This window comes from Tachysurus fulvidraco, chromosome 1 (genome assembly GCF_022655615.1).
Source record: "Tachysurus fulvidraco isolate hzauxx_2018 chromosome 1, HZAU_PFXX_2.0, whole genome shotgun sequence".
Lineage (NCBI taxonomy): Eukaryota > Metazoa > Chordata > Actinopteri > Siluriformes > Bagridae > Tachysurus > Tachysurus fulvidraco.
This window is the reverse complement of record NC_062518.1, coordinates 52,177,099-52,191,371: the sequence shown is the minus strand read 5'-3', so window position 1 is coordinate 52,191,371 and position 14,273 is coordinate 52,177,099. Positions and strand designations below refer to the sequence as shown.

Genomic DNA, 14,273 nt, shown 5'->3' with positions numbered 1-14,273 from the left:
GGAAGAGTCATTCTAGTGAAAAGGTCAGTAATCGATTGATGAAGGAGTTTCTATAAAATAGTAATGTTAGTGTACTAGTTTAAACAGTTTTTGTATGTGAGATGTTTATTATCAGTGCACTTTATTGTAAAGTGCTAAAGCATAAGAGCATAACTTATACTCTGTGTTGTCTCCTTTTTCTCTTAGGTTTTGATCCATTAGCTGAGATTCACAATGCCTTCAAAGACTGATACAAAGACTGATATAAAGACTGATCTTAATTTTGCTTTCTTTAATCCCTTCTTGTTAAGCTTTTAGAGCCATAGAGCTGCTTTACAGTAATGTCTGTACTGACTGCCTTCTGAAGTAGCTTTAGTCTTTTGTGGATTCTTTCTGTTATTTAAATTTCAGTTAAATGTTTTTCTTAAATGAATGTGTTCCTTTTTAAACTGTACTTTCAAGTACACAAGAAAGATATTTGTAAAAATCAGACTTAAATGAATATAACTCTTTAATTCACAGTATTTTGTACATTAAAATCTTGTGTTACACTTGTCCTTTAAATCCTGAACCCATTTCATTAAAGCCACACCCACTGTTTGTCCACAGATACAGGAAGTTCTTTTCAGAGAAACCGTAACTCAGAACATCATCTCTCTCTCTCTCTCTCTCTCTCTCTCTCTCTCTCTCTCTCTCTCTCTCTCTCTCTCTCTCTCTCTCACCCCCCCCCCCCCTCCTCTCTCTCTCTCGTTCGTGCACTAAAATGGCAAAAGCCAGTATTTCTGTAGATCAGGATCAGTTCAGCTGTCCAGTTTGTCTGGATCTTATGAAAGATCCAGTGACTATTCCCTGTGGTCACAGTTTCTGTAACGTGTGTATTAATGGCTGCTGGGATCTGGAGGACATAAAGGGAGTCTACAGCTGTCCTCAGTGTAGAGAGACTTTCACTCCAAGGCCTGTTCTATGCAGGAACAACATGCTTGCTGAAGTGGTGGAGAAACTGAAGAAGACTGGACTCCAAGCTGCTTCTCCTGCTCACTGTTACGCTGGACCTGGAGATGTGGAGTGTGATTTCTGCACCGGGAGAAAACACAAAGCTGTTAATTCCTGTCTGGTTTGTCAGGCCTCCTATTGTGAAGATCATCTTAAACCTCACTATCAGTCTCCTGCCTTTAAGAAGCACAAGTTAGTTGAAGCGTGTGCAGAGCTCCAAGAGAAGATCTGCTCTGAACATGACAAACTGATGGAGATCTACTGTCGTACTGACCAAAGCTTCATCTGTTACTTGTGTACGATGGAAGAACACAAAGGCCATGATACAGTTTCAGCTAAAACAGAAAGATCTGAAAAACAGGTGAGAACCAGAAACCTCTATTTTTTAAAGCATTTTTTTACATTGTTGCTTTTTAATTTTTTTTAATCAGTTATTGGAAATAAAATAATACTTTATTTGTTTGTATTATATTAATTGAAAATGTTTGAAGTGAGTTTTTGGTGAGGATATGTTACATAAATTTGTTTGTTGTTGTTGAATTACATAACTCCATCCATATTCATCAACTAATCAGTACACTTACTATAGACACCCCTATATGAATTAAATTTCAGTTTATATATTTATTTATCTTTTTGTGACATGGGAAATTTGAAAACAGAATTTTACCTTATATTAAAAGTGTAGTTCATGAATGCATCCAGTTCCAAGCCCCAATAAAATGGGAAGATTGAGTCAGGAAGGGTATCCGGTGTAAAGCCATCCAGAGTTTACAGCTACAGAGAACACGGACATGCTGAAATAATGAAATGCGTTTTATTTGGTTTCAGAATGAGGTAAAAGAAGAGCATATGAAATCCCAGCAGAGGATCCAGGACAAGCAGAAGAAGGTGCAGGAGCTGAAACAGACATTGGACATTATTAAGGTGAGGAGTGAAAACACACAATTTGGTGGCACCCTTACCGCTCATTGAATCAATGATTAATTTCTCCTCAAAAGCAAGAAATATATAAATGATTGTAAAAAAAAAAAAAAAAAAAAAATTCGCAAAGTGATCAATGGCCCAAATACATTCTAATATGGCCTGGATTGATTTGTTGTTTGGTCTGGAAAAGACCATAAATAATTGGATTAAAGTGATATTTCAAACCAATTTCTTGAAATTGGTTTTTCATTCTGTTTATAGCAGATAAAATTAGATACCCTACCTACTGTGAAACATGGTGGAGGCTTGGAGATATCCTGCTTTCTGGAGCAAAACCTTCTGCCCACTGTCAGAAAGCTGTGTCTCATTGGTAGGTCATGGGTCCTTCAACCAAATGAAGACCTGCAACATGCAGACAAAAGCACCCAAGAATGGATTAAAACCAACCAAAAATCGACTTTTCTGAAGTGCGCCCTGATTTAAATTCAATTGAATCAATTCCACTCCATCTATGGAAACAGGTGAAACAAGCAAGTCTCGAGAAGGCACCCTTCAAACCTGAGACAGCTGGAGAAGTTTGCTCAGGAAGTGTGAGACAAACTTCCAGTGTATTAATAAGTGTTAGAGAAATTGCTTGTTTGCAGTGATTGCCTCTAAAGGTTGTGCGATACAGCATTATATTAAGGGTACTATTGAGCTAATTTATAGTTCAATTATATTAAATATGGAATAAACAATGATGAACTGCTGACAATTATTTTTGTTGGTGAGGGAACCAATAATGTCTGATCATTTAATGGAGCTCTGGTTGTTTGCATATTTTAAAAGATGCGTTCACAGGCAGCAGTAGATGACAGTGAGATGATCTTTACTGAACTGATCAGCTCCATGGAGAAAAAGCGCTCGGAGGTGATGGAGCTGATCAGAGCTCAGGAGAAAGCTGAAGTGAGTCGAGCTGAACGACTCCTGAATCAACTGGAGCAGGAGATTGCGGAACTTAAGAGGAGAGTCACTGAGCTGGAACAGCTTTCACACACACACGATGACATCCACTTCCTCCAGGTAACACTCACTGTCTCATGTACAAATTTCCTTCTAAAAGCTAATTACAACAAGAAATGTTCCTGTCTGAGATCACAAGTGTGTCTTTGTTCTGATTCAGTCTGAGATTCATTCGTTCCTCTCGTCCACTTTTCTCCTTCTCTATGATGTGTTTCCTCTCTGTAGAGTTTCCCGTCTCTATGTGTTTCTCCTGGATGTGACGACTCACCCAGCTTCACTGTCAATCAACATGTCTCATTTGATAAAGTGATGAAATCTCTCTCAGGACTGAAAATACAAGTCCAGGAAATCTATGAGGAGAAATTCAACAAAATCCAACCACAAGGTAAGAGATTTTCCTGCTGGATGTATTGATTTGCTCTGCAGCTGGTAAAAAGAGCCATTCATAAAATAAGACTAAGCAGTAGCCAGACTAACTTTACAATATAACGTATGTGTACTGTTCTCTATATACATCCTCTGTATACTTCAACAGCAAGTTAAACTCCTCCTCCTCAACTTCACAGACACAGAATGTCCTTTTTTATACTTTAATAAGGGTAGAATAAACAAAATGAAGATAAATTATCAAGCAAATGAAATACACAATTTCCATATGATTTATATTGGAGATGCATTCAAACAATACAAATTACAAATACTTCAAAATAATCATATACAATTGAACGTAATATGATCAATAACAATTAAACGTACTGACGAAGCTACCAAAGACCAAGGATGAATGCAGATTGATATAGATTCTAGTTTTTGGCATAACAAGAACAGCAAGCATGAAAGGCAATAATTTCCTTGTTAGTCATCTGCTCAATCACGTGACAATAACAACAAAATAAAACATTATCCTCAGAACAGCCAGTAGGGAGAGACAAACTAACAAATAATTTATATTAGTAACTGTTAACTTTGACAATGGCTGTAACAGAACATTCCCCGCCTGACATGATTAAACGCCACCACTAAATTACTGCTTGTTGGTGCATTACTTTGAGTTGGATTCAGAAGGACGGAGCATGATGATCTCTGTTACTGGTCTAAAGAACAGCTTTGTGCCATCTTGTTTGGGAACCTTTATTTCTACTTTGCGAACTTCCCAGTCTTTGCTTGGAAAGACCTTCGTAATAATTTCCATTGGCCATTCATTTCTTTTAGCTTGGCTATCTTTGAGGAGCACAATGCTACCTGGATCAACATTAGGTAGTTCAGATTGCCACTTCCTACGTGTCTGTAGTGAACACAGATACTCTTTCTTCCATCTATCCTAGAATGTGCTAGCTAGATGTTGGACTTGTCGCCATTGACGCTGGAAAAGATCTTTGGTTCCAAAGTCACAGGGATGCCCATTTTCTGTGTGAGGAGAATGGAAGGTGTGAGGAGAAACAGATCACTGGGATCAGTAGACACTGGCACCAGGGGTCTATTGTTGATGATGGCGGTTACTTCTGCCATGAAAGTAGTGAGCACTTCATGAGTTAGTTTGGTGTGCCCTAGCTGAAGGAACATAGAGTCTAGTATCTTCCATGCCATCCCTATCATTCTTGTCATCATTCACTGTCAAGTATTTCTGAACACTCTTTTCATCACTTTTTGATGGGATTCGAAGCTCCTTACAGGCACCAATAAAATTTGTCCCACGGTCTCAATGAATTTGATTTACTGGAACTCTGAGAGCAAAAAAGCGCCTGAAGGCATTGATGTAATTGGAGGTGTTAACTCAATTACTTCAATGTGGACTGCTCTGATACTTAGACAAGTGAAGATCGCCGCCCATCATTTGTCTTGTGCAAGACCTCCCTTTGTCTGACGTGCATAGATGGACCATGGGCCAAATGCATCTAGGCCTACATTAGTGAACGGAGGATCTGTACATATCCTGTCTGATGGAAGAGAAGCCATCTTCTGAGACTGGTGGTGGCCATGAAGGATGTTATTTACAAGTCTCTTGCCTCCACAATGATCCACAAACCAGCAGCACGGATAGCTTCTTGAGCAAGCGTCCCTGATGCTGGGTTTGTTGGTGGTAATACCTTACCAATAAGGTTCCAACATGGTGCTTGCCAGGAACAATTAAAGGATTCTTTTCATTCTGCTTCAGTTTTGCTGCTGAAATGTGGCCTCCAACTCTCAGAAGACCCTGATTGTCAATGAATGGATTCAATGAGATTAGTGGACTACTTTTAGGAAGATTCTATTCTTGATGCATAAAATGTATGTTGCATAGGTTTCTACCTGTACGGCACGAAGGATTACAATCTTAGCCTTTGAGAGGTTTTCTACTGAGCAAGCTGTTAAACAATAATGCCAGCTTCTGCAGCATGAGGATTGATCATTTACTGGTTTATGTAAAACATTGGCAATGTGAATGAGCCGTCCAATTGAACGGATAAGTGATTGCCAATCAGAGAACCTAGAGAAGTGTTGTGTTCCCAATTTCCTGCTCCCATTTGTGGTACTTCATATTGGATACTTCTGGTCGTACATCCACATCAAGTGCAGGATTTATGAGTTCGAAAATGTTTCCTTCTCTGAAGGGTTAGAAGAATCTGCAAGGAATGCGGGGCCGAAAAGCCATAGACTGTTTGCCAGGCATGCTGCAGGTATGGATGAAAGTAATAGCATCAAGATCAATGTCAATTTCAGAGAGATGAGATGATTCCACTGCCAAGACTGCAGCACACAGTTCCAACCTTGGGATGGTATGTTCAGGATTTGGAGCAAGTTTCGCCTTACCCATCACAAAGCTTATCTGACTGCATTTGTCAGTATACTGTAAGAGAGCTTAAGATAAGCAACTGCTGCAACAACTTGGGTGGAAGCATCTGAAATCATGCGCAACTCTCTGCATGCAGCTTCTGAGGGTGACCGTTCTGAGTAGGTTCTAGCTATTTGAAGATGTCTTAGCTCTTGCAGGGAATTGCACCATGCATCCCATGCCTCTTTCATGTTCTATTAATCGTTGTCAAGACTACTCGACGTGTGAAGGGCTTCATGAAGTACTTGAAAAAATGAAATGGTCTGTTTTGAGGTCCCAGTTTAAGCCCAAACTGCTTTGTATGGGAAGATTATCTGTGTCAAGATCCAGATCTTTTAGATCATTTGCATAATCTGGTAATGGAAAGGCTTCCATGACCTCTCTCCTATTAGAGGCAATCTTGTGCAGCCTCACATTTGATCTGGCCAGAATGTTTTGTGTCCGCTTGAGCAACCACCATCTACATAGAAATCACGTTCTATGAACTGTTGCACTTCAGAATCCTGCTCTTGTCCTTTCAGGTGGACAGATTTTCTGAGACCACAGATGGCGACGGCTGGCGACGGATTATTTCCAAAGACATGTACCTTCATACGGTACTCTATAATGTTTTTGCTGAGTTCATTGTCTCAGAACCATGAAAATCTCAGAAAGTTCCTGTCTTCTTCTCTAACAAGAAAACAATAAAACATTTGTTGGATGTCTGCAGTTATGGCAACTGACTCTTTATGAAATCAAATAAGCACTTCTGTCTTTCACCTGCAGGAGGTTAGGGCATGATTCAAAGAGTGAAGGCCGCCCATTCTCCAGCGTATTGGTGCACAGTGTGTTAACTGTGACTGGCTTATGAACGTTTCCTAGGCAGACATTGCCTACAATGACCCATCCCAGATCGAATCTTTGTGCAAATGGCAAGTCACGTGGGCCATTGATCACTTTGCGAACCTTATGCACTCTGAGAATGTCCCTTCCAAGGAGAAGTAAGATGTGAACATCTTGGTCAAGTTCCGGGATGACATGTGCCACTTATTTGAGGTGTGTATGATGAAGAGCAGCAGAAGGTGAAAGAATCTCTGACCGGTTATTAGGAATCTCATTTCATTCAATCAGATCTGGAAGTGGAAGACTAATCTGTCCATCCATGGATTCAATTTGGAAGCCGCTAGCTCGTCTTCTCGTTGTCTCCATAATGCCAGCACAGGTCTTTAGCGAATTCGGTGAACTAGGACTTTGGATGCTGAACTTATCAAACAACTCAGAATGAGCCATTGATCTGTTACTTTGATCATCAATTATTGCTTAAAGCGTCAATGCTTTATCACAGCTACCGCTAGGATAAACATTGGCAAGACAGATTTTTGAGCATGACCTGTCAGTTAGATCACCACCACAGACTTGAGTGCAATGTGATGAGATGCCAGATGATGGGACAAGATCTCCCTCCCCGCCATGCTCTCGATGGGGGCTCGAGTCATCAGAGATGTGAATTGGTTCTTGATGGAGGGCAGTGTCATGTCTCTCACTACCACAAACTGTACATTTAACATAGGCTTTGCAATTTTTTGCTATGTGCAGTGAAGACCTGTAACATCTGAAGCAGATTCCATTTTCTTTCAGGAATGCTTTGTGCTCTTCAAAAGGTTTTTCCCGAAAGACACGGCATTTGCGTAAAGGATGTGCCTTTTTGTGTATGAGACATAGCTAGTCACAGTCACTGTTAAAGAGTTTGTCTTTGTTGAAGGAGACAGTAGGTGACACGTCTGGTTTGTGGACTGAAATCTCTCTCTCTGTTTAAGCTGTTTCCATGAAGTAGGCTTAGTAAGAGACTCTACACGAGACATAAAACTGAAACTCTGGTCATTTCTGATCCTTGCTTGTCGACTAATAAAATCAACAAATACATCAAAGGGAGGAAATGGGACATTGTATTTCAGCTTATAGTCGGAACCTAGAGATAGCCAAGTCCGAAAGGAAGTTTTTCAACTGCAGGATTTATGCCACGAGCAGTATCAAGAACCGCAAGTCCAGGTAAGTCTCCATCAACCTTGGCTGACTGTAGCTCCATGAGTAAATCACTCAGCTTTCTTAGTCTCGTATAATCTTTGTTTATTAATTTGGGGAAACTCTCCAGGTGTCTGAACAGAGAATTCTCTATCATTTACATTTACAGCATTTAGCAGACACTCTTATCCAGTTTATACACCTGAGCAATTGAGGGTTAAAGGCCTTGCTCAGGGGCACTTGGTGGACCTGGGATTCGAATCAATGACCTTCCAATCGGTAGTCGAATGCCTTAACCACTGAGCTACCACATCCCACATGAGCTATCACCTCAGGTGAGCCATAACATTCCTCCAGCCTGGCCCAAATCATATTCAATTCTCTCTGCAAACCCTGAAGAGGCGTTGTCCTCTCAATGTAGTACTGATGTGTTGAGTAGTTGCGGTTCATGAACCTGCCGTATTTGGTCATCAGAAAAAGGCTCTAAACCAGGCATTGTGGAAGATGGACTATTTGTCTTTACTTGCTGCATGACATAATCTTTAGTACGCTGTGCTGTGTCTTCTGGACTATGATCTTGCAAAACAGCACTTAACCTTTCACTGTGATGATCAACAGCAGCCTCGAGTGCATCAGCCTTAGCTAGTTCTGCAGCAGTTTCTTTCTCTTGTTTTAACTTGTCCCTAGAGGCCACTAAATGAGCTTGTTCTATTTTCATTTTCATCTCTTTCTCAGCAAATGACAGACATGCTTTTGCAGCCTCTGCTTCTGCCCGTGCTAATACAGCACAGAACTTGCTGTAGAATGACTTCAATGTTGTGTGGAGACACGAGACTTGTCTTATATGGTGAAAAGCTTTTCTTCGACATCATTTGATGATCAGAAGATTACTTGCTTGTTGCTGAGTAGAATCAGATTGAACTGCGATGTCCTGTCCGACAGAACCGTCGTAAGACTCTCTTATCCACCCTCAAGAGTCTTGGGATTTGCGGATCAGCTTGGGAATGGTTTGCCTCCTACCTGGAAGGACGCTCATATCAGGTAACATGGAGGGGAGTGACATCTGCTCCACGCAGACTCTCCACTGGCATCCCACAGGGCTCAGTACTTGGTCCTCTTCTTTTCTCCCTGTATACTCACTCTCTTGGGGAAGTTATTTCATCACATGGGTTCTCTTACCACTGCTATGCTGATGATACACAACTTATCTTCTCTTTCCCACCCTCAGATGCCACAGCTTCTGACCGGATCTCAGCCTGTCTGGCAGAAATTTCATCATGGATGACTGCTCATCAGTTAAAGCTCAATCCTAGCAAAATTGAACTGCTGTTTTGCTGTGATTCATCCCCAGGTCATGATCTTGCTATATCCTTGCACAACGATCTGATCTCCCCTTCAGCCACAGCTCTCAACCTTCGGGTAACCATGGACAATCAACTGTCCTTTTCCTCTCATGTTGCTAATGTGACTCGCTCATGTCGGTTTCTTCTCTACAACATTCGACCATTTTTGTCCACACAGACTGCTCAGGTACTTGTTCAGTCTCTTGTCATTTCTAGCATGGATTACTGCAATGCACTGCTGGCAGGTCTACCTATGAACGCAATCCGTCCTCTGCAAATGATCTAAAATGCAGCTGCCCGGCTTGTTATCAACCTGCCAAAGTTTTGGCATACCACCCCGCTGCTGCAATCCCTCCACTGGCTTCTGGGAGCTGCACGCATCAGATTCAAAACACTGATGCTGGCCTACAAAGCCAATAATGGACCAGCTCACTCTTACCTCAAAGCCCTCATCATTCCTCGCACTGCACCCCACAATCCCAGCACTGCTCGACTGGTTCCACCATCTCTCAGGGTAAGAGGGAAGTATACTACAAGACTCTTCTCTGTTCTGGCACCAAGGTGGTGGAATGAACTTCCCCTAGATGTCTGGACAGCTGAGTCACTGGCCATTTTCAAGTGGTGGTTGAAGACCTACTTATTCAGGAAACACCTCAACTAGCACTTCTTTCCTTATCTTTTGCAAAAAAAAAAAAAAAAAAAAAAAAAAAAAACCTTTGACACGTTTTCATTGTAACTTTGAACAAATCTTTTAAACTCATGGTATCTTAAGTATGTAACTTAGTGAACCAGCATTAATGTATTCAATGTTAGAGATTTAAGCACTTATGTACGTCGCTCTGGATAAGGGCCGTCTGCCAAATGCTGTAAATGTAAATGTTTTACTGTACTGTTCTCTATATGTATACATCCTCTGTATACTTCAACAGCAAGTTAAACCTCCTCATCAAATTCACAGACACGGAATGTCCTTTTTTATACTTTAATGAGGGTAGGGTAAAACTTGAAAAGAATAAACAATATGAAGATAAATTATCAAGCAAATGAAACGTAATATGAACGATAACAATAAAACATACCGATGAAGCTACCAAAGACCAAGGATGAATGCAGATTGATATAGATCTAGTTTTTGGCATAACAAGAACAGCAAGCATGAAAGGCAATAATTTCCTTCTTAGTCATCTGCTCAATCACGTGACAATAACAACAAAATAAAACATTATTCTCAGAACAGCCAGTAGGGGGAGACAGACTACCAAATAATAATTTACATTAGTAACTTAACTTTGACAATGACTAACAGAACAACATGATGTACACTAAAGCTAATGTGACATTAACCATGTACATTAACATAGATCAAACTTTGGGGTTCTTTCATTTGCTGAAGGTCTTGACCTGTATCTACATGATTTTGTGCTTTGCAATGCCACCACAATTGGCTGATTGACTAATTGTATGAATGATTAGGTGCACACCTAACAAAGTTGCATATATTGTTGTCATCTTTGAAGGACACTAAAGTTAACCCACTGACACCACTAAAGCCTATGTGGCATCTAATTTTATAATTTCATACTTAACTGTTTACATCTTTTACATGTCCACAGCTGCAGCTGTTCGGGTGATCTTACCCTCAGTTCTAAAAAGCAGAGAAGATTTTTTGCAGTGTAGGTATAAAACACAAATATAAACATGGACACACTTTAATAAATACTTTTAGAGACAAAAAGAGAAAAAAATGTTAAATTAACATCTAACTGTGAGCGTTTTATTATTTTAGATTTCTGTTATCTGACTCTGAATCCCAACACAGCAAATCGTCAACTCGTTCTATCTGAGAAGAACAGAGTGGTGACACGCAATAGAACACGTCAGCGATACTCTGATCATCCAGAGAGATTTGACTCCTGGATTCAGGTGTTGTGTAAAGAGAGTGTGTGTGGACGCTGTTACTGGGAGGTGGAGAGGAGCAATGACATAGAAATATCAGTCTCCTATAAAGAGATCAACAGAAAAGGACGGGGTTATGAGAGTTTGTTTGGGCGCAATAGTCAGTCCTGGAGTCTGGAGTGTTCTTCTCCCTCTGTCTTTTTCTGGCACAACAACATTAAGACTGAGATCCGAGGTCCATCATCCTCCAGAATAGGAGTGTATGTGGATCACAGTGCAGGAACTCTGTCTCTCTACAGTGTCTCTGACACCATGAGGCTCCTCCACAGAGTCCACACTACATTCACTCAGCCTCTATACGCTGGATTCTGGCTCATTCGCTGTAACTCAGTTGTGAAGTTATGTGATCCAACTGAAATGTAAAAAAAAATATTTTTCCTTAACCAGTTTTTGGTCAAGGGCCTGCTTTAAAAAGGTTCATGCAAAGCAGAATGTGAAAAAAATCTATAATTAAAATAAGCATTAACAAATTTTTTTCTCAATAACTATAAACAAACTACAAATACATACAAATATATATCAATAGCCTAAGCTCAGGAATTGTTTTAGGATTCGAGTCTGGACTGTCTCAAGGCACAAATCTGAGGAAGAGACCCAGACCCTCTGCAGCTTTGTAGGTGTCACATTAGCCTCCATAATTCTTAAAAGATTTTTGAAACCATCCAGATACTTAAAGCAGAGACAAAAGTGCAAACCATACATCCATCTTCTGCAATTCTTTCATGCCAAACTGTTTGAATCCCTCTGGTCTAATGAAACTAAAATGATCTTTGGTCAAAATGACAAGCATTCAGTCTGTAACAAACTAGGCATGCTCATCAGATGGACAAATCCAACGCTCCTGTGAAACCTGGTGGTGGCAGTATCATGTTTAGAGAAGTTTTTCAGCTGCATGAGATACACATGAGACACATCATTATTGTAGGAACTAATCAAAGTTATTTGAAGAAATGTGTACAACAAATTTAGCTTTCAACATGACAATGACCTGAAACACGTTAAGTGTTAAGATACGTGTAACTGCTTTTGAGTGGTTCACCCGGCTTCACTGTCAATCAACATCTCTCATTTGATGTAGTGAGGAAATCTCTCAGATCTGAAAAAAAAAATAAAAAATTTGTGAGGACTAAATCAACAAAATCGGACCACAAGGTGAACAAACAAACATTGTTTCTGTATCACAGTAAAAAGAGCCAAATTTTCATCTAACAGAAATAAGAAGTAAGCAGGACCAAGACTGCAGAAAATCACACAGTATTAGCATCAGTCTTGTAAATGACATCAAGATCAATTTAGCAGACAAAGTACAAATGTAGGAGCTATTTGTGTATTTTTGTTTGTGTAATGTTAAAAGTTTGTTTATTTGTGTGTTGTCCTGTAAGGACTTTAATATTTATATGTGTGCTTTAAATATTTTTGATAAATATTCCTCTATAAAAATGTAAAGTTTATAATTACTTTATCTACTTAATTTGTAAAAATATATGGTTCGTTTTATGCGATGTCACTTCCGGTTTCGCCACTTCCGGTTAGCGCTCAGTGCTCAATCTTGCAGTGAAACCGGCATGGCGTGCTCTTTATAGTATCCAGCGCATCCACTAAAAACATCATAGAGGCAATGCCGTAAGTTCATTAATACGATATCACACACGTTAAAGATCATATATTAGAGATTATTTGTTCTAAAAGGCGATGTTTTATGTGCCGTTAAAAATGGTTGTAACCACCCTGTTTAAGCTTTAGCGATGCTAATAGCAAATAGCAGTTTGTCTTTGTTAATTTATAATGCAATGTTAGCCAAGACTCTGAATATTGTTGTTTTGTCTTATTGCAGTTTTCACCGTACAATGTAAATGAGAGAGTGACAGTAAAGGGTAAATCTTACTACGACTCTGTCTTCATTGGCTACGATTTAACTCTGTGTTTAGTCAGCGTTCCAACACACTGCACGAGAACACTACAGTGAAAAGGCATAATTTGATGCTAAAGTGGTTAAGATGGATACAAGCAGCAAGATGTCTGTCTGCAGCGCAAGAAGTGGCAAGTCATCTTCGTCATCAGCGAGCGCAGCCCATGCACGGGCCAGAGCTGAGGCCGCCAAGGTGAGAGCGTCATATGCTAGCCAGGAGGCTAAACTTAAAATGGAAAAAGCCACAAGGGAAGCTCAAAGTCAGATGGAAACAGTAAGATTAGACACTGAGTTGGAAATGTTAACACTGCAACGAGAAGCCGATGCAGCCGAAGTAGAGGCACAAGTGTTAGAGGATGCTGAATTGGCAGAGCATGCAGTAGAAAGGGTTGGATCTGTAGCAGAGGAAGCTAAAATTGAACGCACCAGTGAATATGTAAATTCTCAAAATAGCCTTCAGGATCATTCTTCACCTCCACTTCTATTACCTTTGTCCATCACCCCTCCATTTCAAGCTGGCTCAAATAACAGCTTTGTAACATTGAGTTTAGCTGCGAAAGATACCTCACATGCTCAATCTATCAAACATAAGCCAAAGTCTCAAAAAGCTGACAGTATACACTTACCTGCAACAAACCTATCTAACCTGTCCGAAGGTGTGATTAAGTCTGAAGTTGGGAGGACCAGCCCCATCATGAATGTACCTGTTAAGCCTTATGTCCCTCAATATATCCCTCCATCTAGCACGCCACATCAGGTAGAGTCTCTGGCACAGTATTTAGCCAGACGAGACCTTGTTAGTTCAGGACTTTACCTATTTGATGATAAGCCTGAAAACTATCGGTCATGGTATTCATCATTCGCCAGTGCAGCTCGTGAAGTTCACCTCACAGCAACCCAGGAACTGGACCTCATGACTAAATGGCTAGGAAAAGAATCTAGCGAAATGGTGAAGCGGATCCGCTCAGTGCACGTCAGTAACCCCGGTCTTGCTTTACACAAAGCATGGGAGAGACTACACGAGTGCTATGCTGCACCAGAAATCATCGAAAGGTCATTGTTTCAGAGATTGGACAGTTTTCCTAGGATTTCAGTTAAGGACCACATCAAATTACGTGAACTAGCGGATTTGCTTATGGAAATCCAAGGTGCTAAAGAGGATGGTTATCTCACAGGTCTGTCATACCTTGACACTTCACGTGGAATTGCGCCAATTATAGATAAGCTCCCATATGGGCTGCAAGACAAGTGGGTGACTTCCGGGTCATGCTACAAAGAACGAAATTATGGGCGCTTTCCCCCCTTTGGGTATTTCTGCAACTTTGTGTGCTTTGAAGCAAGGAAGCGAAAC

At 40.4% G+C, this 14,273-nt stretch overlaps 1 protein-coding gene across 1 annotated transcript; it reads left to right on the top strand.

Annotated features, from left to right (window-relative positions):
* Window positions 1-699: 699 nt before the first annotated feature.
* On the top strand, window positions 700-12,897 carry LOC113648626 (E3 ubiquitin/ISG15 ligase TRIM25-like). Its single transcript, XM_027155888.2, has 6 exons — window positions 700-1,333; window positions 1,804-1,899; window positions 2,728-2,961; window positions 3,127-3,286; window positions 10,671-10,730; window positions 10,844-12,897. Exons 1-6 carry the CDS (start codon window positions 743-745, stop codon window positions 11,374-11,376), a joined length of 1,674 nt encoding a protein of 557 aa, XP_027011689.1. The 5' UTR covers window positions 700-742; the 3' UTR covers window positions 11,377-12,897.
* Window positions 12,898-14,273: the final 1,376 nt, after the last annotated feature.

Bases quoted from the DNA above. Each gene is read 5' to 3' on its own strand.
- LOC113648626 (XM_027155888.2), top strand. From the start codon at position 743: ATGGCAAAAGCCAGTATTTCTGTAGATCAGGATCAGTTCAGCTGTCCA. The intron at 1,900-2,727 runs GTGAGGAGTGAA...ATATTTTAAAAG, and splicing joins AGACATTGGACATTATTAAG to ATGCGTTCACAGGCAGCAGT. The intron at 10,731-10,843 runs GTAGGTATAAAA...TTATTATTTTAG, and splicing joins CAGAGAAGATTTTTTGCAGT to ATTTCTGTTATCTGACTCTG.